The sequence below is a fragment of the Lampetra planeri genome, chromosome 22, assembly GCF_965212315.1.
Source record: "Lampetra planeri chromosome 22, kcLamPlan1.2.h2, whole genome shotgun sequence".
In the NCBI taxonomy this organism is placed as follows: Eukaryota; Metazoa; Chordata; class Hyperoartia; order Petromyzontiformes; family Petromyzontidae; genus Lampetra; species Lampetra planeri.
This window is the reverse complement of record NC_136128.1, coordinates 11,328,463-11,350,722: the sequence shown is the minus strand read 5'-3', so window position 1 is coordinate 11,350,722 and position 22,260 is coordinate 11,328,463. Positions and strand designations below refer to the sequence as shown.

Genomic DNA, 22,260 nt, shown 5'->3' with positions numbered 1-22,260 from the left:
GAGTCTGTATGTGTGTGTATGTGTGTGTATATGTGTGTGAGTCTGTATGTGTGTGTATGTGTATGTGAGTCTGTGTGTGTGTCTGTATGTGTGTGTGTGTATGTGTGTGTGTGAGAGTCTGCACACACTCACACACTCCCTGCTCCCCCCTCGCTCACGCGCCGCCGTCTCCCCGCGGGCAGGGACCTCACGCCAGGTGCTCGCGACACCGTGACTCACGTCTCGAGTTCTGTTTCTTTTTATTTCGACATCAAGTATGCTCCCCCAACACTCCTCCTCACCAACACTCATACACAACAAACCAACGCTCCCAACCAACGCTCCTCCAAACCAACGCTCCTCCAAACCAACACTCCTAACCAACACTCCTAACCGACACTCATAACAAACACTTCTAACCAGCACTCCCAACCAACACTCCTCCAAACCAACACTCCTAACCACCACTCCCAACCAACACTCCCAACCAACACTCATAACAAACACTCCTCCTAACCGACACTCATAACCAACACTCCTCCTAACCAACACTCCTAACCAGCACTCCCAACCAACACTCCTCCAAACCAACACTTCTAACCAACACTCCTAACAAACACTCCCCCTAACCAACACTCCTAACCAACACTCCTCCTAACCACCACTTCTAACCAACACTCCTAACCAACACTCCTCCTAACCACCACTCCCAACCAACACTCACAACCAACACTCCCAACCAACACTCCTAACCAACACTCCTAACCACCACTCCCAACCAACACTCCTAGCCAGGGCCGGATCAAGGCGTGGGGGCTTTAGGCGCTGCAGCCCAGGGGCCTCCGCCAGCTGGAGGTCCTCCAGAGATTGAAGTTAAAGTTTTTTATTTTGTGAATTCTGAATTTTATTTTTTGTTAGCCTTGTCAAAAAATACAATTGTATTTTTCTTGAACTTTGTTTTCCTGTTTGAAAATATTACTGGGGGCCTCACAGTAGCTGTAGCCCAGGTGCCTACACAATCTTAATCCGGCCCTGCTCCTAACCAACACTCGACAGCGCTGGCTAATTTAAAGACACACACAAGGCAAAGACCTCCCGTATAGCCAAAACATATTTTTTGGGCAAGTGCTGTTAGCGAGCACCTATGAAGGCCGGCACGGCACACGAGGGGTGGCGAGCACCACGTCTTGGACGCCTTTGTCTCCCCGATGGCGATGTTTACACACCGCTCATTTGAGGCTGCGTCGACCTAGGGGGTGGCCCAGAACCGGTTCCGATAATCGTCACTGGTGTTGGGCGTGAATCGAAACTGAGGCCGCCAGGTGCGTAGCGCAGCGCGCTAACCGCTGCACCACCGCTCCCCGCCACAGGACACAAGAAACAAAGCGAGATTAGAGCGGCGTTGTCAGAATAATTTCGGGAACAGAGTTCCATTTTGTTTCGGATGAAATGAATCACCGGCGCAGATGACAGCTCAGATGCAGGCACTGCCACGGAACGAGAGATAAACAGCACTCGCCCCAACAGCACTTGCCCCAACAGTCTATTTAAGGTCATACGGGGGGGGGGGGGTTCGTCTTTACCTGCGTGTGCGCTCTCCCCATCTCGTGTCGTTACCATCACGTGATGAAACTTTCCTAACGGGAGCCGCTGTGCTCAGCCCACCTGTCAACCCCGCTCAGCCATCCACACCCTCCAGATCGGTCGCGTCGTGTCTCGAGTCTCTGTCCGCGCTGATGTTGCCTTGCTGCGTGTTGGTTTTCTACATCTGTGTTCTTGTGCCAGTCGAACAGACACGGGCGTGGGGGGGGGACTGTGTTGATCGACGTGTTTTGAGTGTTGTGTGTTAGTTGTATTTGTTTGCGTTGTGTTCCCCTGTTTTACGCGGTGTTTGTAACAGTGCGTAATGTGTTGTTTTCTTGGAATGTGTATTTGGGTTTGCTTTAGTAGCGCTGTGTTTTGTGTATATTGCTCAGTCGCTCAGCGGAGCTTGGGCGCTGTGCTGCTTAAAAACGGTGGTCGTGTGTTGGTCGTGCATTCGACGTTTCACGCATCCCCCCCCCCGAACTCGACTCATAACACACAAAGCCTGGCCACATCAACTCCTCTGGTGTGAAGGCGAGAGCACAGGGACAGATGGAGCTCTCAGCACGCACACATAGAGACACACGGAGACACACACAGAGACACAAAGAGACACATAGAGACACACAGAGACACACATAGAGACACCACACAGAGACACATAGACACACATAGACACACATAGACACACATAGACACACAGAGACACACATAGAGACACACAGAGACACACATAGAGACACATATAGACACACATCGAGACACATATAGACACACATAGACACAAACACCGAGACGCACACATACATACATACATACACACACAGACGCACAGATACATATAGCCATAGACACATACATCGACACGTACACACACGCACGTGTGTTACATGCACACACAGACACAGATCCCATGTGTTGCCTCGCACAGACCGCTGGAGCAAGCGTCGCACCTCTGCACGAGTGGTGGTGTGGCTCACTGGCACATCGTGCTCAGACATTGAAGGCCGAGTCGACCTAGGGGTGGCACTCGCCACCGATGGTATCCGCGGCCAGGAATTGAGCTGCGCTCGAGGCGGCATCGCGTGTCAGTGGCACGAACCGCAGCGCCACCGCCACGCGCCGTTACCGGACTCGTTACAACCCGCACACACACAGCACACACACACCGCACACACACACAGGGGGCACACACACAGACACACACACACACACAGGGAGCACACACACACAGGGAGCACACACACACACACACACAGGGAGCACACAGACACACAGGGCGCACACAGACACACACACACAGGGAGCACACAGACACACACAGACACAGACACACAGACACAGGGAGCACACACACACACACGGAGCACAGACACACAGGGAGCAAACACACAGACACACAGACAGCACACACACAGAGACACACACACAGACACACACATACAGACAGCACACACACAGGGAGCACACACAGACAGAACACAGACACAATATAATAATAATCATTTTTATTATTATTGCGAGTGAGTCACTAATACAGTAGTGATTCTGTGGATGAGAGTTGGGGTTCTGATTAAGCAAATCATCTTGATGTTACATTTCACGAATTCTTTATTTGCTGATCCTGCTGCTGCTGCTGCTGCGTTGCCATCGCTGCGCAAGCTCAGCCAGCAACACGACGCTCAACACGCGCCGACTCAACAACAACAACACGGTGTGGCCATAACAGACGTTTCGGGCAACGACCCTTCTTCACGAAATGCACGGAGGGCGCTTTGTCGTTGTTGTTGTTGTTGTAGTAAATCCACTGCCGGATGGAGGGCCTCCTTGCCACCGCCCTGCGAGTCGGGGCGGATATTTGGCCATACTTCCCCACGGCGGGTGTGTGAGTGTCACGTCGCTGTCTCTAGAGCTCAGGGAGTACGTGGGGGGTGACTGCGGACATCGCCACCGCCACCGCGACATCTCACCTGGATGTCGTGCACCGGGCCAAGTTGGACATTCGAGGGGAAATGGGATCGGTGACTGGTTCCGAGGTCACTCGCCACTGATGCTAGCCGTGGCCGGGAATTCAACTCAGGTGGCGGAAGTTGGTAGCGCAGTGCTCGGGTTCGTATCGCAGCACTCGCTCGCCTTTTGGCTTCCCTGCCTCGACGAGTCAGTAGGTTCATCGGGCAAATCCCTATGGTTGGTCATATTGCACCCCACGTGGGGGAGGCCTTCATCCAGCAGTGGACAGAACACGACTTATCGTCAGCTATCAATGTTATTGCGCTCCTGCACAGAGACGCGACGCTTGATGTGATTGTTTATACGAGGAGGTGCTGATAGGAAGAGTTCGTTGAGCCATCTACTCCATCCTCGTCTCTCCATCCTCGGTCTCTCTCCATCCGTGACTCTCTCGGTGACTCTCTCGGTGACTCTCTCGGTGACTCTCTCGGTGACTCTCTCGGTGACTCTCTCGGTGACTCTCTCGGTGACTCTCTCGGTGACTCTCTCCGTGACTCTCTCAGTGACTATCTCAGTGACTCTCTCAGTGACTCTCTCCGTGACTCTCTCCGTGACTCGCTCCGTGACTCGCTCCGTGACTCTCTCCGTGACTCTCTCGGTGACTCTCTCCGTGACTCTCTCAGTGACTCTCTCAGTGACTCTCTCAGTGACTCTCTCCGTGACTCTCTCCGTGACTCGCTCCGTGACTCTCTCCGTGACTCTCTCCGTGACTCTCTGGCTCTGCTCAGACCGCTTGAGAGAACTGTGACTCACCACCTTGCCGATGCAGTTCCCTTGCTCACACACACACAAAGACAAAATCCCCCATATAGCCTTAACAGACTGTTGGGACAAGTGCTGTTAGCGAGTGCCTATGAAGGCCAGTTGGGCACACGAGTGGGTGGGTGACCAGCACCACGCCCGGTCGCCTTTGTCTCCCTCGTAGCGATGTTATTACACATCGGAGCAGGCACTCATTTGAGGCTGAGTCGACCTAGAGGAGGCCCAGGATCAGTTCAGATCATCGCCACTGTTGTTGGTCGTGAGCGGTAATCGAACTCGGGTCGCTGGGTTCGCGCTAACCGCTACACCACCGCTCCCACACACACACACGCGCGCGCATCTCCACGCCGCGCACACACGCACACGCCTCCACACGCGCCATCGCCAAACGCTGCCTCGCCCCTTCACAAACCGGTTATGCCAGACGATCCGGAACAGTGGCAATTACACAGGAGGCGGTTGGTCTGGCTGAGGTGAGTGGTGGAGGGGTGGGGGTGAAGTGAGTGGTGGGTGGAGGAGGATGGATGGAGGGGTTGGTGGGTGGGTGAATGCCTTGTTATAACCGTACACGCACATACACACACACACGAGAGCGCACACGCGCGCGACACCGCAGGAACACAGATGCACGCGCGCCCTCGCTCCAGACGGACCAGCCTTGACTTGTCACGACCTGAAATATAGAGAATTGCTCTCGCCCATTGCTCACAGTCCTCATTCCTTGCCGACCGAGACGTTGTTCCTTGCGCGCCCCCCCCCCATCCCGCACACATCGTGCACGGGACGAAGAGTCGACGATCACGGGGAGCCGAGGAGGAGGAGGACCCCAGTTCGCATCCTGGTAAATATACGACGAGTGTGTGTACGTTTGTGTGTGTGTACGTTTGTGTGTGTGTACGTTTGTGTGTGTGCGTGTACGTTTGTGTGTGTGCGTGTACGTTTGTGTGTGTGTACGTTTGTGTGTGTGTACGTTTGTGTGTGTTTACGCATATCTGAACGCGCGCGCGCACGCGTTTAGCTGAAGCGCACAGGATGACACGCGCATACGCACGTGTACATCGTTTGCATGTACGCACGTAGGCCTATGCACAATACAAAACCACTTCTACTTGGTCTATATACCGAAGACATAAACACAATTACATACAGACACGCACAAACACCTATACACACAACACACATGTACAACATCAAAGATACCCCGTATAGCCTTGAACACAGTGTTGGGGCAAGTGCTGTTAGCGAGCGCCTATCAACGCCGGCACTTAGCACGAGAGAGCGGTTTGTGTGGTCATCACCACGCCCGGCCGCTTTTGTCTCTCCTTCCCAATGCTGGTGTTTACACGCACACCACACCAGGTACTAATTCAATTCAAGGCTGAGCCGACCTTGCGGGGTTCTATGACCGGTTCGGATAATCGCAAAATGTTATTTAGCCGGGTTCGTAACGCAGTGCGCTAACAACAACGCCACCGCTCCCCGTACACACAGGCACGCACGTGGCGCGGTGGTTTGTGCAACCAATGTGTGATGATGGTTCGTACCCACGTGTACACACACGTGTGTGGTGTGTGTACACACACACGTGTGTGGTGTGTGTACACACACACGTGTGTGGTGTGTGTGTACACACACACGTGTGTGGTGTGTGTACACACACACGTGTGTGGTGTGTGTACACACACGTGTACACACACGTGTACACACACGTGTACACACACGTGTGTGGTGTGTGTACACACACGTGTGTGGTGTGTGTACACACACGTGTGTGGTGTGTGTACACACACGTGTACACACACGTGTACACACACGTGTACACACACGTGTACACACACGTGTACACACACGTGTACACACACGTGTACACACACGTGTACACACACGTGTGTGGTGTGTGTACACATCAATATGGGGCTCGGTGGCCACGCGCGGCTATTTCATGGGGAGTCTAAGATCGAGGCTCGTCCACGGACAACACCACTAACAACAACAACAACACGTGGTGTCTGAACCGGTCCCTCGGCCGAAACGTCGACTCGGCATTAAATGAGCAAGCATCTGGCTCGTTAAGCGTGTCTTCACGGCGAGGCAGGGAAGCCAAAGGCCGAGTGAGCGCTGCGCTACGAACTAAACCAACCTCGGTTCGATTGCGGGCCCACGGCTAACATCAGCGGCGAGTGATATGCGAACCTGACGATTTGGTCACATGCAAGTCACATTGGTACACGTACCGCACATACACGTGGACAAAATACGAATACCCCCATAGCCTTAAACTGTTGGGGCAAGTGCTGTTAGCGAGCACCTATTAAGGCCGAGACGGCACGACAAAGGGGGTTGGGTGGCCAACACCACGCCCGGCCGCCTTTGTCTCCCCAGTGGCGATTATAGCGAACACCCAAGAGGCCGAGGCAACCTACCGCCCCGTGTCGCCCACAGAGACAACACAGGGGCACATCACACCCCGAGACTGTTGGAGCACGTGCTGTTCGCGGGTGGCTATAGCATCATACACACACACACAAACTAAATCAAAAGGTATATCGCTCCAATAGGTCGACTCAGCCTTAAATGCGGAGCACCTTTGATGCGACGCAAACCACATCAGCACTGGGGAAGACAAAGGCGGGAGAGATCGTGCGAGCGAGCGAGCGAGCGTGTTTGCTGGACCCCCCCCCCCCTCCATCTCGTGCGCCGTCGTGATAATAATAACAATAGGTGCTCGCAAACAGAACTTGACCCAGGACGATCCGTGCGGCTCTCTGCACAATGGGGGTGGGGGGGTTGGGGGGGGGGCTCTGCTCGCTTTGTTCCGTTTTTGGGGCGGGGGGGGTGAAACCGTGGGCCGCAGAGAGGGACGCGGCTCTGAGCTATGACAAACACGCGGGCGTGCGTGTCGAGACACGACCGCGTGTCGAGACAACGACCTCCACCTCCTGCTCCTCCTCCACCACCACCTCCTGCTCCTCCACCACCTCCTCCACCACCACCACCTCCTCCTCCACCACCACCACCACCTCCTCCTCCACCACTACCTCCTCCACCACCACCTCCTCGCTCGCAGGAGCCGTGGCACGTTCACGACTCCGGCGTTTCAGGCAGTCGGGAGGACGCAACGACTCGAGGCTGCATTGGCGATGCGGCTTCAATGAAGCCCCCCCCCCCATACATTTGCTGGGATTGGGGGGGGGGTCTTAATTAAATCTACTTTGATTTCGTTTGCATGTGTGTAGCGGTCAGCGCGCTGCGCTATGAACCCGGCGACCCGGGTTCGATTGACGCTCACGGCCAACACCAGTGACGATTATCTGAACCGGTCCTGGGCCTCCCCTAGGTCGACTCGGCCTCATGGGTAGCTGGTGCCGTGTCTAAACATCGCCACTAGGGAGACAAAGGCGGCCGAGCGTGGTGTTGGCCACCCACCCCCTCGTGTGCTGTCTCGGCCTTAATAGGTGCTCGCTAATAGCACTTGCCCCAACAGTTTAAGGCTATAGAGGGGGTATTTGTATTTTTTTCCATGTGTATGTGCGTTTACGTGTACCAATGTGACTTGCCTGTGACCAAATAGTCCTGTCCCGTTAGACCTGAGAAGCTCAGCAGGTTTGAGCCTGGATAAGTGCCTGGTTAGGATGAGCACTGGGCACGAAAAAATAAACGAGTGCAGTAGGTAGTGTGGGCAGTAGAGGGCAGTGCAGAAAATACTGCGACGAATCATTGTTCTATACCAGCCCTTCCCACACATTCATTAACCCGCGGCTGACCAGCGTGGTCTCATACCTGTCAACCCCTTATCAGCGCCCTACCTTATTACAGACCGAACAATTCAGACCTTATTGGTCACCCCGCGACCCTTATAAATCTCAACGTTCATCCTACAAAGTCTCATCACAAGGGAGAAACACAAAGACATTTTTGCCCGTATGGACCTGAACTCATTTTCCTGCACAAGAATACGGGGTAAACCAATATGCGTTGACAGGTATGAAGCGTGGTCAAACTACCCTCCACTACGTGCACAGCACGGAGATGCCCTCATCCAGCAGTGGATTGACAAACGGGTTGTTCGTGTGCGTGTTTCGTTGTTATTCCTGTGTGTGGGGAGCGGTGGCGCATCAGTTGGCGCATCGCGTTACGAGTTCGATTCCAGGCCACGGCTCACAACAGTGGCGAGCGATATCCGAAACCGTATTGGACTATTCCATAGGTCGACTCAGCCTTAAATGAGTACCTGGTGTGGTTTATAAACATCAGCACTGGGGAGACAAAGACGGCCCGGCGTGGTGCTGGCCATCCACCCCCTCGTGTACCGTCCCGACCTTCATATATGTCCTCGCTAACAGCACTTGCCCCAAGAATCTATTTTTTTAAACCGATACGGGGGTCATCTTTGTCTTGTTTTCTTAATTCTCAATGCTGTGATCTCACGCGCACGTGGCTTTCATGCATACACCTAACACACGGGCACACAAAGACAAAGATCCCCCGTGTAGCCTACACAGACTGGTGGGGTCAAGTGCCGTGACGTCGCTCGAGGGGATGGTGTGGTGAACACCACGCCAAAACTGTCTGTCTCCCCAGTGCTGATGTTTACACACCGCACCAGATACTCATTTGAGGCTGAGTCAGCCTAGGGGAGGGCCCAGCACCGATTCAGATAGAACCTGCGTCTGTTGTTAGACGTGACTGGGTATTGAACCCAGATACGCAAGTTCGTAGTGCAGTGCGCTAACCATTGCACCACCGCTCTCCATACAGCTACAAGTGGTGTATGTGAGCGCGCATCTATGTGATTGTGCGTGTGTAAGTGTCGAGTCGTGTGACAGTGGTTAGCGCACTGCGCTACGAACATTGGGGAGACAAACGCGGCCGAGTGTGGTGCTGGCCACCCGATGCCTCCGTGCGTGTGCTGCACTTTTCGGTGTTCGCTAACAGCACTTGCCCCGACATTCTGTTAAAGATTCTAAATGTGAAGCTTTCGTGACTGCAAGGATTCATACTCTTAGGTTTTTTTCGGTAAAGTCACGTAGGGATTTTTTAAATTTTATTCTTAATTTCTATTATTATTATTATTATTTAATTTTTTATTATTATTTATTTCTTTACCTACGTGACTTTATCGACAAAACGTAAGAGCATTCTGTTAAAGACTATATGGGGTGGAGGTCTTTGTCTTTATGTGTGTGCACATGGGGGGGGGGGTGTTACCTTTGTGTGCGCGTGTGTGTGTTGTAGATCCATTCCAATCGCACATGGATGAGTGTAATCACAATAGTCAACACCACCAAACACAAATAGGCGTGCTTAGCATAGCCAGTTTGTGGGGAAGAGGAACGAGTTTGGGAGGGATGGGGGGGGGGTCGCTTAGGGCCAACACCTGTGACGATTATTTGAACCGGTCCTGGGCCTCCCCTAGGTCGACTCGGCCTCGAATGAGTACCTGGTGCGGTGTGTTAAAATCGCCACGAAGGAGACGAAGGCGGCCGGGCGTGGTGCTGGCCACCTCGTATGCCGAGCCGGCCTTCGTAGGTGCTCGCTCAGACCACTTGCCCCACCAGTCTGTTAAGGCTATACGGGGGAACTTTGTCTTTGGGAGTGGGGGGGATAGGGTGATTGTTTTGTCTTACCGGTTACCGATTGGGAGAACTCGATTAAATTCGGAACAATTCACGTCGCTCCGATGTGAATGATCGAGTTTCGCTGGAGTCGTATTCTTTTTTAAATAATGCCAACAACCAGAAGCGACCAGCAACAAAAAGCACCCTTGCGGCATTGATAGATACTATGCCTGGACACGTGGTCTTGAGCTAAGCGCGATGCTGTTATAGGAAGAGTTGGGGGGGGGGAGAGACGACGAGGACGATGATGGTGGTGAGGGAACTTCACCAAAGGTTGAGCAGTGCGAGGAAAGAAGCGGAGAGAGAAATGAGGTTGCAGTGTGGGTCAGTGGGTGGGTGAGTGGGTGAGTAGGTGATTGCGTGGGTAGGTGAATAGGTGTGTGGGTGATTTGGTGAGTAGGTGAATGATTGAGTAGGTAGGTGAACAGGTGGGTGAGTTGGTGGGTGATATATGTGTGTCGTTGCGACCTGCGCAGTGTGGAACTTCAACACAGCCGATGTTAGCACACTACCTGAGCACATTGGCACAGGACAGAGAGGATAGTGGAAACAAATTGACGAAGCGTGCAGTGGACACCTGCTACGGACTATCTTCCCCCATGGATCGTGATGACGATGGGTTACACCCCCCCCCCACGTCCCGTCCGTCGCAATAAATTCGACGAGCTACATTTTGCATTGGGCACCGTGGCGTCACTTCAGTGGTGGGGCACGCGCCTCTTGTCAGTGGTGTCACGCGCCTCTTTGGCATTCGGCGACAGCAGAGGGCGCCATGAACGCCAAAACGCTGACGGCGTTCGTGAAGAGCGGGGGACAGGTGAGAGTAGCCTTGAGTGGTGGGAAGCCGCCTCGTTGCTCGTGGCTGCCTCCTTGGTTAGGGTTAGGGGTACAGCTGGCACTTGCGTCCGATTGGCTAGCTGGCTCGGGGTAGAACTAGTAGCTGATTGGCTAGTTAGTTATGGTTAGGGATATAGCTAATACCAAGCTTGCAGTATCTGGCTGCAGGCTGGCTGGTTCGGGCTGCAGGTGTAGTGACTGACTCGGACACAAAGAGTAGGAGGCACCCTGTTTATTAACACGACCTGACTGTAACACTTAGTAACTACGGGTCCCAGTGAGGACAGCCGGTAGACTGCCTGACTGGCGACGCCGAGACGGTGAAGACTCCAGCAGCAGCAGCACGACGGGGACCCCACTCCACACGACAGCCCCGAGCTCCCCTCCCGGGGCCCCTCTTATACTGTCACGTGGCCTGGCTCCGCCCCCGGCTACGACCCCTTCTGGAATCTACTAGCGGGTTCTCGACGTGCCCCTTCCGTGACCCTTCACCTAGATCCCTCTGCTCTATCACGTGACCTGCTGTCAGTCGGGGCTGCTGCAAGCTGCAGATCCCCTTCCCTGCCAGCAGCCGGCGCTGTGCTGCTACGTGACCGATTCTATGTCACTACACAGGTAGAGCTAGTTCCAAGTTGTCTCTGGCTGCGGGCTAGTTTGTTAGGGTTATAGGTATAGCTAGTAACACGATTGCAGTGTCTGGCTGCAGGCTAGTTGGTTAGGTGTTGGAGCGGGGGTGGGGGGGGGTGTAGAGTTATGGGGGGTAGGATCTCGCTTGCACTGGGAGTGTGGCTCTGCCCACCAAAGTCAAAGATCCCCCGTGTAGCCTCGACAGACTGTTGGGGAAAGTGCTGTTAGCGAGCGCCTCATGAAGGCCGGCACGGCACACGAGGGGGTGGAGTGGCCAGCACCACGCCCGGCCGCCTTTGTCTCCCCAGTGGCGATGTTTGCACCGCACCGGGTACTCATTTGAGGCTGAGCTGACCTAGTGGAGACCCCAGGACCAGATCAGATCATTGTCACCAATGTTGGCGGCCGCGAGCGGGAATCGAACTCGGGTCGCCGGGTTCGTAGAGCAGCGTAGCGCCACCGCTCCCACCACCACCACCCAGGTGTCCTGACGTCACGGTACCGGGACGCGACGTGAGGACACAGCGTGCGCCGTGACGTCACGGCGCAGGGCCCAGCCCGGGCCGGATGAAACCGGTTCCTGGCACAACACGCGCGGCGCCCAGGTTACCGGATAACAGTTTCGCAGCAGAATGCCCAGGGCTTAAATTCTCCCGGATAATAATTTAATAATAATGATAATCGTGCATTATACGCGCGCTTCACTTATTCATCCACGAAAGCCACGCGGGGTCTTTGGTGCTCATTTTTCAGGAGCGTCCTGCCGCTGCGTTGTGATTTTATAAACGTGTTTTTATTTTACGAAGATGTTTTGAAGCCGATGAATGATGAGTTGTGTTTATTATGCAAGGTGGGGAGCAAACCGGATAAAACCCACGCCTTGCGCGAGGGGCCAATGCTCCATCCCCCCCGTACGGATGGAATAAACCGGTGGCGATCAGTTCACTCGCTGTACCGCCTTCTCCTGGCGAGCCATGGTATGGTCACCTCCTCGACGTCCATGGGAAGGGATTTTCGCGACGTGTTTGCGACTATCCACTAACCCTCGCTGCTATAGGCCATGTGCAGCATAGCCACCACCGCCGCCGCCCGGCAAAAAATTATCACCGAATAATTCGCCGGTGGAAAATGACCGTAGTGGCCACGACCTATACAGCGCGAGGAGTACTGGATGTCGCGTGGCGGGTCACTGGATATTTTTGCTGGTCGCTGACCCCTGTCGAATTAAGAACCTGGCAGTTCCCTTCATGTTACGGGGAGGCTTGGTATGTTGTGATGGTATGAAATTGGGTGGAGAGTGGTGGCACAGCGGTTAGCACGCTGCGCTTTGGACCCATCGATCCCGAGTTCAATTTCTCGTCACGGCTAACATCGGTGGCGAGTGATATATGAACTTGTCCTTGTGTCCTACGTCTGCCCTTTACCCCACACCCCCCGGCCCCTACTTCAAATACTATGCTGACCAGCGTGGTGAAGTATGGTCAAACAACCCCCCATGATCGACACGGGGTGGGGAGGCCTTCATCCAGCTGTGGAGTGACAAACGGGCCCGCACGTGAAACTCGCGTGTCTCTCCGCAAGCGGAATGATTGGGGAATTAATTTGGAAGACGTCACGGAGAAATGTGTGCCTGCCAGGTAGTGACTCAGAAGCACCCGGCTGCCGTCTCGTTCCACTGGGGTCGGGAGGCACTCACCTGGCGCCCATACCCACTCAGCCCTGTCCCGTTATGACTGCCTCTTACATCAGCAGCAGCAGCAGCTCTGATCTATCCACTGCTGGATGAAGGCCTCCGCAAACGCGTCGCAATCTCTCGCGGTCTCGCCATGCTGACTTCACAAACTCTGCTGCTGCTAATAGGGTTTTTCCCCTTTTTTATAGCAACATGCTTACATTAACCACAACACTTGCAGTCAAATGCAAACAAAAATCAATACTCTGATAATTTATGCATTGTCCTTGAAACTGATTGGTCCACACCAGAGACAGCTTTCTTTTGAGCCTAGTCTCATATGGTGCTCGAGCAGATGACGCCAAAAGTGCGCCTTTTGCAAAAGGTGTCAGTTTTGTTGCCAGAAAAAAGGGGGAAACCCCTTTTAGTATATTTTGGTACTGGCAAAGGAGGTCCCATAATGTCTGCTGCTGCTGTTGTCTTTTCCCAGCGGACGCACGCGTCGTGCGGCAGTGGTGGTGGAGGAGGCGGTAGAGGTGGTGGTGGAGAAGGTGGAGGAGGAGGAGGTGGACACGTGCACGCTCGCCCTCCCCGCTCGGTCGTCGTCGTCGTCACCGTCATGTCGGAGTCTCGCGCCTCCGTGGCGCACGCCGCCCTCTCGCGCTCCAGCAGCGTCCCCGTGGGCGCGCGGACGCTCAACGGGAGCTCGCGCGGGCACGGGGCCCAGGGCGGCGGGCCGCTGGCCTCCGGGGCGGGGCCCGCCGGGGCCCACCCGGTGGGGAGCCACCCTCTGCTGGCGGGGGGCCTCGGCGCGGCCGACAGGGAGAGGGGGGCCGCCCCTGCGGCGGCGGGGGAGAGCTTCAGCGAGGTCCTGCGGCGGCTGCTGGACGCGCACGAGAGGGAGGTGCAAGGTAGGGGTCGTCGTCGTTATCATCTACCCAGCTGTGCTGTCGTAGTCACGGTTACCGTCATCATTGTCATCGCCTGGTTTGGCGTCGTCATTGCCACCACGTGTACTGTCATCATATAATCGACGTCTCTTCTGTCGTCGTCATCATTGTTGCCATCATCATCAATGCTATTATGAACACTCGCATCATCAATATTATCATCATAATCAATACTAGCATTGTCATCAATACTGCGATCATGAATACTGCCATCATCATCACCATCAATAGCATCGTCACTGCTATCATCATCATCGTTGTCGTCGTCAGCGCTAGGATGATGATGATGATGATTATCACCACCGCCAATGCTCTCCCCGTGACCCTCTCGCTCTCCGCGTGCAGGGCTGACGCAGCAGCTGTCCAAGCTGAAGCAGGAGCGCTGTATGTGAGTAGCGCGAACCCCGTCCACATCCCCACAAACTCGACATGCGCCACTTGGCTCACACGAGTCGTTCGTGGATTCATCTTCGTCGTCACCGTCATCATCACCACCAGCCGTGGTCAATCCGCTGCTGGATGAAGGCCCTCCACAAGCCGTACCCCGTCTCTCTGATGTGATGGAAATGCCCAGAACCTTCACGCCATCCGTTTTAATCGCTCCATCTCCACCGTGAACGTCCCCTAGGGCGCGTCGCCTCCTTTGGCTGATGCTCCGTCGTTAGCCTCGACCACCCCCGCACCTGAGATTTAGCACGGTTGCCGACGTACGGTGCGAAAGAAGTTCCAACATACACACACACACACACATCTACATACCGTCCATCATCCCTTCTGGCGTGACGCTTGCGGGCCGAGCCCCGCTCACGTTTCTTAACCCTTGCAATGACGTCGCTGTTGATCTGCCTCATCTTCTCTCTCGTCAACGTTTGCTCCTCTTCCTTCCGTCTCTCAATGGCAATTCCGAGCGAGCGCCTCCCTTGTCCGAGCGCCGCTGACCGACGGAGCCGAATGCGCCGCCAAGAAGGCTCCGGGCCACGTGTTTTGTCAAGAGTTGGCAACTCGTCGCGGCGTGGAGCGCGCGTTTCAAAATAACCCGCAGGGTGGTGGCGACCGTTCCCGCGACGGGCTGTCGGCAGCGGCACTTTCAGGGCCTTTGATGATAGGGGGAAAAAAATCCCTCAGTGAAATGTGGTGGGGCGCACGTGTCCATGTGTGTACCGTTGCGTGTGTGTGTGTCTCCAGGTGAGTTGGGTGTCTACAGGTGTGTGTTTAGGGGGAGGGGTGGTGCAGCTGTTAGCGCGCTGCGCTACGCACCCAGCGACCCGAGTTTGATTCCCGCTCACGGCCAACACCAGCAGTGACCATTATCTGAATCGGTCCTGGGCCTCCCTTAGGTCGACTTAGCCTCAAACGAGTACCTGGTGAGGTGTGTAAACATCGCCGCTAGGGAGACAAAGGCGGTTGGGCGTGGTGTTGGCCACCCACCTCCTAGTGTGCTGTGCAGGCATTAATAGGTGCTCGCTAACAGCACTTGCCCCTACAGTATGTTAAGGCTACACGGGGATCTTTGTGCGTGTCCACAGGTGAGTGGCTTGCGTGTCCGGGCCGTCTGTGTGTGTTGGCGTATGTGTCTACAGGTGTGTGTATCTACAGGCGTGTGTGGGTGTGTGTGTATCTATAGGTGTGTGCGTGTGTGTGTCTATCTACAGGTGTGCGTGTGTATATCTACAGGTGTGCGTGTGTATATCTACAGGTGTGTGTGTATCTACAGCTGAGTGGCTTGCGTGTGCGCGCGCTCCGAGAGAGAGAGAGAGCGCAAGTCGAGCCGTAAGAGTGGTAGGGTGGAGAGCTTCCCCACTCCACCACAAATCTAAAAAGTGACTCGGCACATTCAATAAAGGACGCAGAAAGCCCCTTTCTTCTTCATCATCTCCAACAAGCCCCACCACCCCCACTCAGATCGGCTTACGAAGCTCTCAGCAAATCGCATTCCGTAGGGGGGGGGGTGGCGTGGGGGGGGGGGCCCTTAAAAAAGAAACCTTTGTTTGGTGGCTCTGAGCGACCGGGACATACCTCTCTGCGTCTCCCCCCTCTTAGGGAGGGGGGGGTCTCGTGTTTGTTCTACGCGGCAACGAGTGGCACTTGCTGAGCGCGGGGCGGGCAAGCCACTGGGCAGTCGCTGTCGACTTTATCTCTCCAGAGTCAGGCCGCAGCTGTCAACCCACACGGTTCATTACCCCGTGTTCTTGTGCAGGGAAATTGAGTTTTCAGGCAGGTCCATACGGCGTACAGTCGTTTCAATACGTGCAAAAAGAAAATCCAACGTGTCTATTTGTTTGAGTTTCTCCCTTGTGATGGGACTTTGTAGGATATACGCTGAGATTTATAAGGAGCACGAGGTGACCAATGAGGTCTGACTTGGTCTGTAATAAGGTAGGGCACTTATAAGGGGTTGACAGGTATGAATGAGGTAGACACTGATAAGGGGTTGACAGGTTTGCGAGTCCAACTGCGGCGTTCACACGACCACCGGGGAAGCGTGCCGGACTCAACTCCCTCTTATTGAAAATGGGCATCGCATCCTTCACCGTTGTTGGCCTCACAGACAAACGGCACTTGCCCCCAGCAGTCTATTAAAGGCTACGTTTGTCTTTGTTAAGGCTATACGGGGAACCTTTATCTTTGTATGTATGTGGGGAGCGGTGGCGTAGTGTTTAGCGCGCTGCGCTACGAAAACCGGCGAAACCATGTTCGATTCTCGTGCATGGCCGGTATCCATGAGGACCGGTGCTGGGCCTCCCCTAGGTCGACTCAGTCTTAAATGAGTACCTGGTGCGGTGAGAGGCAAATGCGTCCAGGCGTGGTGCTGGCCACCCCCCCACCCCCCCCCTGGTATGCCGTCCCAGCCTTCAGAAGTGCCACTCGCTCACCGCAGCACTTGCCCCAGGAGCCTGCTGAGGCTATACAGGGTGAGGGGGGTGGGGTCTTGTTCTTGTGTGTTTCAAGTCGTTGCGCTGCCATAGCCAGGCGGTTTATTGCCGTCGCTGCGTGTCGGAAGTGACTTATGCCATTGGCATTGCCCTGAGCTTAGAGGCTCCTACAGACATCACATCATCATCATCACCGCCGCCTCCCCCCTCCTCCGCCCATTGCTCAGCCCTTTGGAATTCCGTGGCGGGCGAGCGGCGCGTGAAGTGTCCCGCGGATGAACGACGCAACGATTTGCAATGTTGCCAGCGTGACGACGTCGTGTTATGATGCGCGCCACGGTTAGTCGATCCGCGGGTGGGTGGGGCAAAGTGTGGGTGCCCATGTTCCAAGACGTCGTCGTCGGGTCTGTCTGCCTTGGCCAGTGTGGAAGAGGAGGCGAGACTCTCTCTCTCTCTCTCTGGCGGAGTTGGCTCGGGTGGAGTCCCCTTCCGCCAGCGGTGGCTCGAACGAGGGGCATTGCAGGGCTGCACCTTTGCCTTGACTACAACGCCCGCGCGCGACAAACGTGAACGCACGACAGCAAGTTCACGACTGTGGACGGGCAATCCACTGCCAGAGCGGATGCCTGCCCATGCCATGTCAATCATGGGAGGGAACGGGGGTGGGGAGGAGGGTGGTGTTCGACCATACTTCACCACGCGCGGTCAGCGTGCGCGTCGGTAAGCACAGACGGCAGTGAGGGGGGTGCGTCCACGATCGGTTCGTTCGGCGGTGGTCGGTAATCGAATGTAACGCCGAGCGAGGTGAGTGCAGCAACCGCCGCGCCGCGGCTGAACGAGAGTAAGAGTCTCCGACACCACCGGCGTCTTGGCACCCACCCGTGGTTTACGTGGCGAGACCCTGGGGCAGGGGTCTAACCACTGAATGCTACAGTGCGCATTAGTGCCCACACACTAGCGCCGCACGCTAGCACCCGCATGTTAGTACCCGCAAGCTAGCGCCGCACGCTAGCGCTGCACACTAGTGCCGCACGCTAGCTCCCACACACCTAGTGGCCACAAGCTAGCGCTGCACATTAGCGGCCGCAAGTTAGCACCACGTGCTAGCGCTCGCACGTTGGCGCCCGCAAGCTGTCTTTCCGACAGACCTGTTCTTCACCTGAGGACGGCTGCTTGCGTTGTGGCCGAAACGTCGTGAGAATAATTTTATTATGTTTTTTTTTTACTTCCCTTCTACGTGACTTTACCGAAAGAACCAAGAAGATGAATCCCTGCAGTCACGAAAGCTTTAAATCGAAATTCGTGCCATGGTTGTGTAAAATAGAGAGTTCATTGAAATAATCGTCGTGGTGATAATAATCATTGAGTATATTTGGTGTTTCCGCTATTGTTCTTATAGCACAGGGCTAATTGGAGTACAGGAAGGCGCTGCTGTGTTCCGCGCAGACGCACGGTCTGCAGTAATTTCGCAGTCGGGGGCGATGTTGCTGCTGTTGCTGCTGCTGCGTGCTGATCCCCGGTGGAGTGGTTTTGTGGTTTCGTGGTTTCATCTCAGATTTGGCAACAAATTGGACCATAACAAGGCCGGGGCGCACGAAGCGCCTTGCTCTCTCTGAACGAGGGTCTACGAGGTCTTTGCCCGTCCACTCAACGGACGGTGCCGTGCGTGCGTGCGTGTTCACTCAGGCTGGAGAAGGTGTTCACTGCCAATCAGCAGCTGAGAGAGCAGCAGAAGCTTCTCAATGAGAACATCAAGGTGCTGGAGGACAGGTGAGGAGGGAGGAGGACTTGAGCAGCGCTGGTACCGTTAAGTCGACGAATCGACTATTAATTGGAATCGATACTTTGGTGGTTTGGTCGATTACTCAGGCCCCTTTTTAAAAATGGGATGCCCCCAACATCCTGCCTCCCGAAGGTGGGAAACCCCCGACAAGCCACGCCTCGCGTGATGTGTCTGGTGACACCATAGATGTGACCCCGCCCACCGTCGTTAGCCCCGCCTACCGCTCGCGAGGCCCCGCCCACTGAACCCCGCGTCTCTGGCAGGCTCCGTGCTGGCGTGTGCGATCGCTGCATCGTGACGGAGGAGCACATGCGGCGCAAGCAGGTGGAGTTCGAGAGCGTCCGGCAGCAGAACCTCAAGCTCATCACAGAGCTCAGTGCGTGCAGCGCACACCACATCACCACCACGATCATCTCCATCGTCGCAACCATCACCATAGCCATCGTCACAACCATCACCATAGCCATCATCAAATCACAACCACCACCACCAATACCCATCGTCACAACCACCACCAAAACCATCATTGCCACCACTACCATAACCATAATAATCACCACCACCATAGCCATCGTCACAACCATCACCATAGCCATCATCAAATCACAACCACCACCACCATACCCATCATCACGACCACCACCAAAACCATCATTGCCACCACCACCATAACCATAATCATCCCACTACCATAGCCGCCATCACAACCACCATAGCCATCATCGCAACCACCACCAAAAGCATTATTGCCACCACCATAATCATCACCACCACCATAACCATCATCACAACCGTCACCACCATATCCACGATGCAATCATCCCCCCTACTGGCACATGAATGTCTGTGCAGGCTGTCATTGTTGTCGTCGTCGTCTGTTGCTTCGCGTCCGAGCTTCCGACGGTTTGTGTCCGATGATTCAGAAAAGCAAACTCGACACGCTCCGTCACCAACACCTGTGTGCACGTGGCCTTAAAAGGAAGCGTCAGTAATCGGTGACGTTTTGACCATTGGCTCTTCCTCATAGCACAGACATGGCCTGATGTAAGTTGGTCTCTTTATCGATTTTTTTCTGTTAAGACCACACGGTGCAGTCGGCGAATGTATTGATCAATTTTATGGAGACGACTAAATTATTCCCAGGAAGCTTTCGGGGGATCCCTGCGTGTGCGTGATGTTTGCCTCCTGGTCGTTTCTGCCCGGGCTGTGCACAGTTAACGAGAGGAACGCCCTCACGGAGGAGAACCGCTCACTGAAGGACACGCTTGAGGCAGTCAGACGCTCGCCCAGGTGAGCAGGGCACGGGCTGCACCACCACCACTGCACCACCACCATGGCACCACCATCACGACACCACCACCACGGCACCACCACCACCACCATGGCACCATCACGGCACCACTACGGCACTACTGCTACCACCACCACCATCATGCTACCATCACGGCACCATCACAGCACCACTGCCACCACCACCACGGCCACCACCACCAACGCACCATCACGGCCACTACCACCAACGCACCATCACGGCACCACCGCGGTACCACTGCCACCACCACCACCACGGTACCACCACCACCACCACTGCACCATCACCACTGCACCATCACCACTGCACCATCACCACTGCACCACCACCACTGCACCATCACCACGGCACCACCACCACGGCACCACCACCACGGCACCACCACCACGGCACCACCACCACGGCACCACCACGTTGTAACGCGGAGTTGTGACGCGCGGTGGTCCCAGCGCCCTCCCGGGGCCGCAGGCCGAAGCAGCGCTGGAGCGGAGCGGCGAGCCGCACGGCGCGGCGCTGCGCACGGAGCGTGGCGGCGGTGCCACGGGCGGTGGCGGCGGTGGCGCGGCAGGCTCGTGCGTGGTGTCGTGCGGGCGCACCGGAGCGCCGCCCTGCTTCAAGGCGCCGGCGAACCACTCCAGAGGTGAGCGCCACTCGCGGAAATCGACGACGACGATGGCAATAATAATAATAACGAGAGCGTCGTAGCGCAGCGTGTCGTAGCGCAGCGTGTCCCAGACGTAATGGACAACCCGAGTCGGGCTCCGTGGCGCGGCACGCGGTCATTGTGACCTCGGCCGCTGTCGGGAACACGATTTGTCGCGAGTATCGTCGCCCTTATTCGCCCAGGAAAGGTGTCGCAGAGTCTCAAGACGCCTTCCCACGAGGGTCGTGCGACGTTTAGGTGCTGCGCGTGTTCCGATTGAGCGGCATGCGGTGCTGCATCGCCGTTGTCTCTGCCTTTTGTTCACTTTGGCGTGAGGTAGTCAACATCTCACCGCTGTGGCAAGATGTTGACTACCTCGCCTGGTGTACAAGAGGCCGTGGGTTCGATCACGACCCCTGCAACATGCTGTATATTTGGAGTTTGCGTGTTGCCCCCGTGGTTGTGTGGATTTTTCTCCCGGGTCCTCCGGATTTTCTCTCCATTTAGAAACGCGCGTTTCGAGTATTTGGCTGCTATAAATGTGTACGCGATGACAAGCCACTTGGTTGAGCTATCATTTGTGATAGCCAGGGCGCTTCTGAATAAGAGCGACATAGCCCCGTGAGCATTACACCTGATAAAATAAATTGAAATGAAAAAGTTTCGTGTTTATTTTTTTAACGTTGACCTCTGTGGAGCCCACTGCGGTACATCCTGTCGAGTGGAGTCTCACAAGTCACCCGTGGGCGAGCCAAAACCACCAGGACCGTTCATTTCGTGAAGACGCTTTCGCACCACGTGACAATCTCAGTCGGTTGGCCACGTTGGGTGCTGGAGGGCGCCTCGCTGCCGAAAATTTCCTCTCCGATTGGAAATTGACGTGGCTTACACCTCCCCCCCCCGCCCCACAATGTCAACGATGAAGCGAATAGAAATGGGAGCAAAAACAACCGAGAGGAGAGCTCGTGCGTGGCGAGGCTGCTTCGGTCGCAAGTTGCCGTGACGTGCGGTGGTGGGATGACGATGGTGACGATGGTGACGATGGCGATTTTGCTCGGCTCCTGCGTAGCAACTAAAAAGTGGAGGCTCGGTAAAATGGTTTGTTACTCGCGACGTCGTTGAGACCGCTAGCGGGGGTTATCGGGCTGATTAGTAACAAATGAACGTGTTTATTGCTCGGCGCGCAGACTCGAGCACAGCCGGACTGTTGTTGTGAGCGGAGTTTGACGCTTGGGGACTTGATTGTTGGATTTAAAGTTGGAGGGGAGAACGAAGTGAAAAGCGGCGGTGGAAGTGGTGGTGGTGGTGATGATCCGTGGTGTGTGCGGTCTGAGAGGTCGCCACGCTTTAAGCGCCCGAGGGAACGCGCGCGTGGCTGAACAGATGAGTTTAGAACGCACGGACAAATGCGCGCACGCCAAGGCGCACGGGTCTTTGTGGACTATTGGGGCAAGTGCAGTAAGCGAGCGCACAAATCCACACCGATAAAGACAAAGGCACCCACACACACACACTCCCTCGTGCGCATTGCCCCACACGTACACGCAGGCACGTACCCATATACAACGGCGGGACACTTACTGTACACACGCACAGACATACACACACAC

The 22,260-nt window shown here is 55.3% G+C and overlaps 1 protein-coding gene across 1 annotated transcript in view; it reads left to right on the top strand.

Annotated features, from left to right (window-relative positions):
* The first annotated feature begins 4,905 nt into the window (after positions 1-4,905).
* The window catches only part of LOC144725026 (uncharacterized), a 36,147-nt gene continuing 18,792 nt past the window's right edge, over positions 4,906-22,260 (top strand). The window contains exons 1-7 of the mRNA XM_078604462.1: positions 4,906-5,176; positions 13,580-14,000; positions 14,385-14,427; positions 18,599-18,682; positions 18,959-19,071; positions 19,910-19,985; positions 20,457-20,647. Of these exons, the coding sequence (XP_078460588.1) occupies positions 13,709-14,000; positions 14,385-14,427; positions 18,599-18,682; positions 18,959-19,071; positions 19,910-19,985; positions 20,457-20,647 (799 nt within the window). The 5' untranslated portion in view covers positions 4,906-5,176; positions 13,580-13,708. The remainder of the gene's footprint in view (positions 5,177-13,579; positions 14,001-14,384; positions 14,428-18,598; positions 18,683-18,958; positions 19,072-19,909; positions 19,986-20,456; positions 20,648-22,260) is intronic.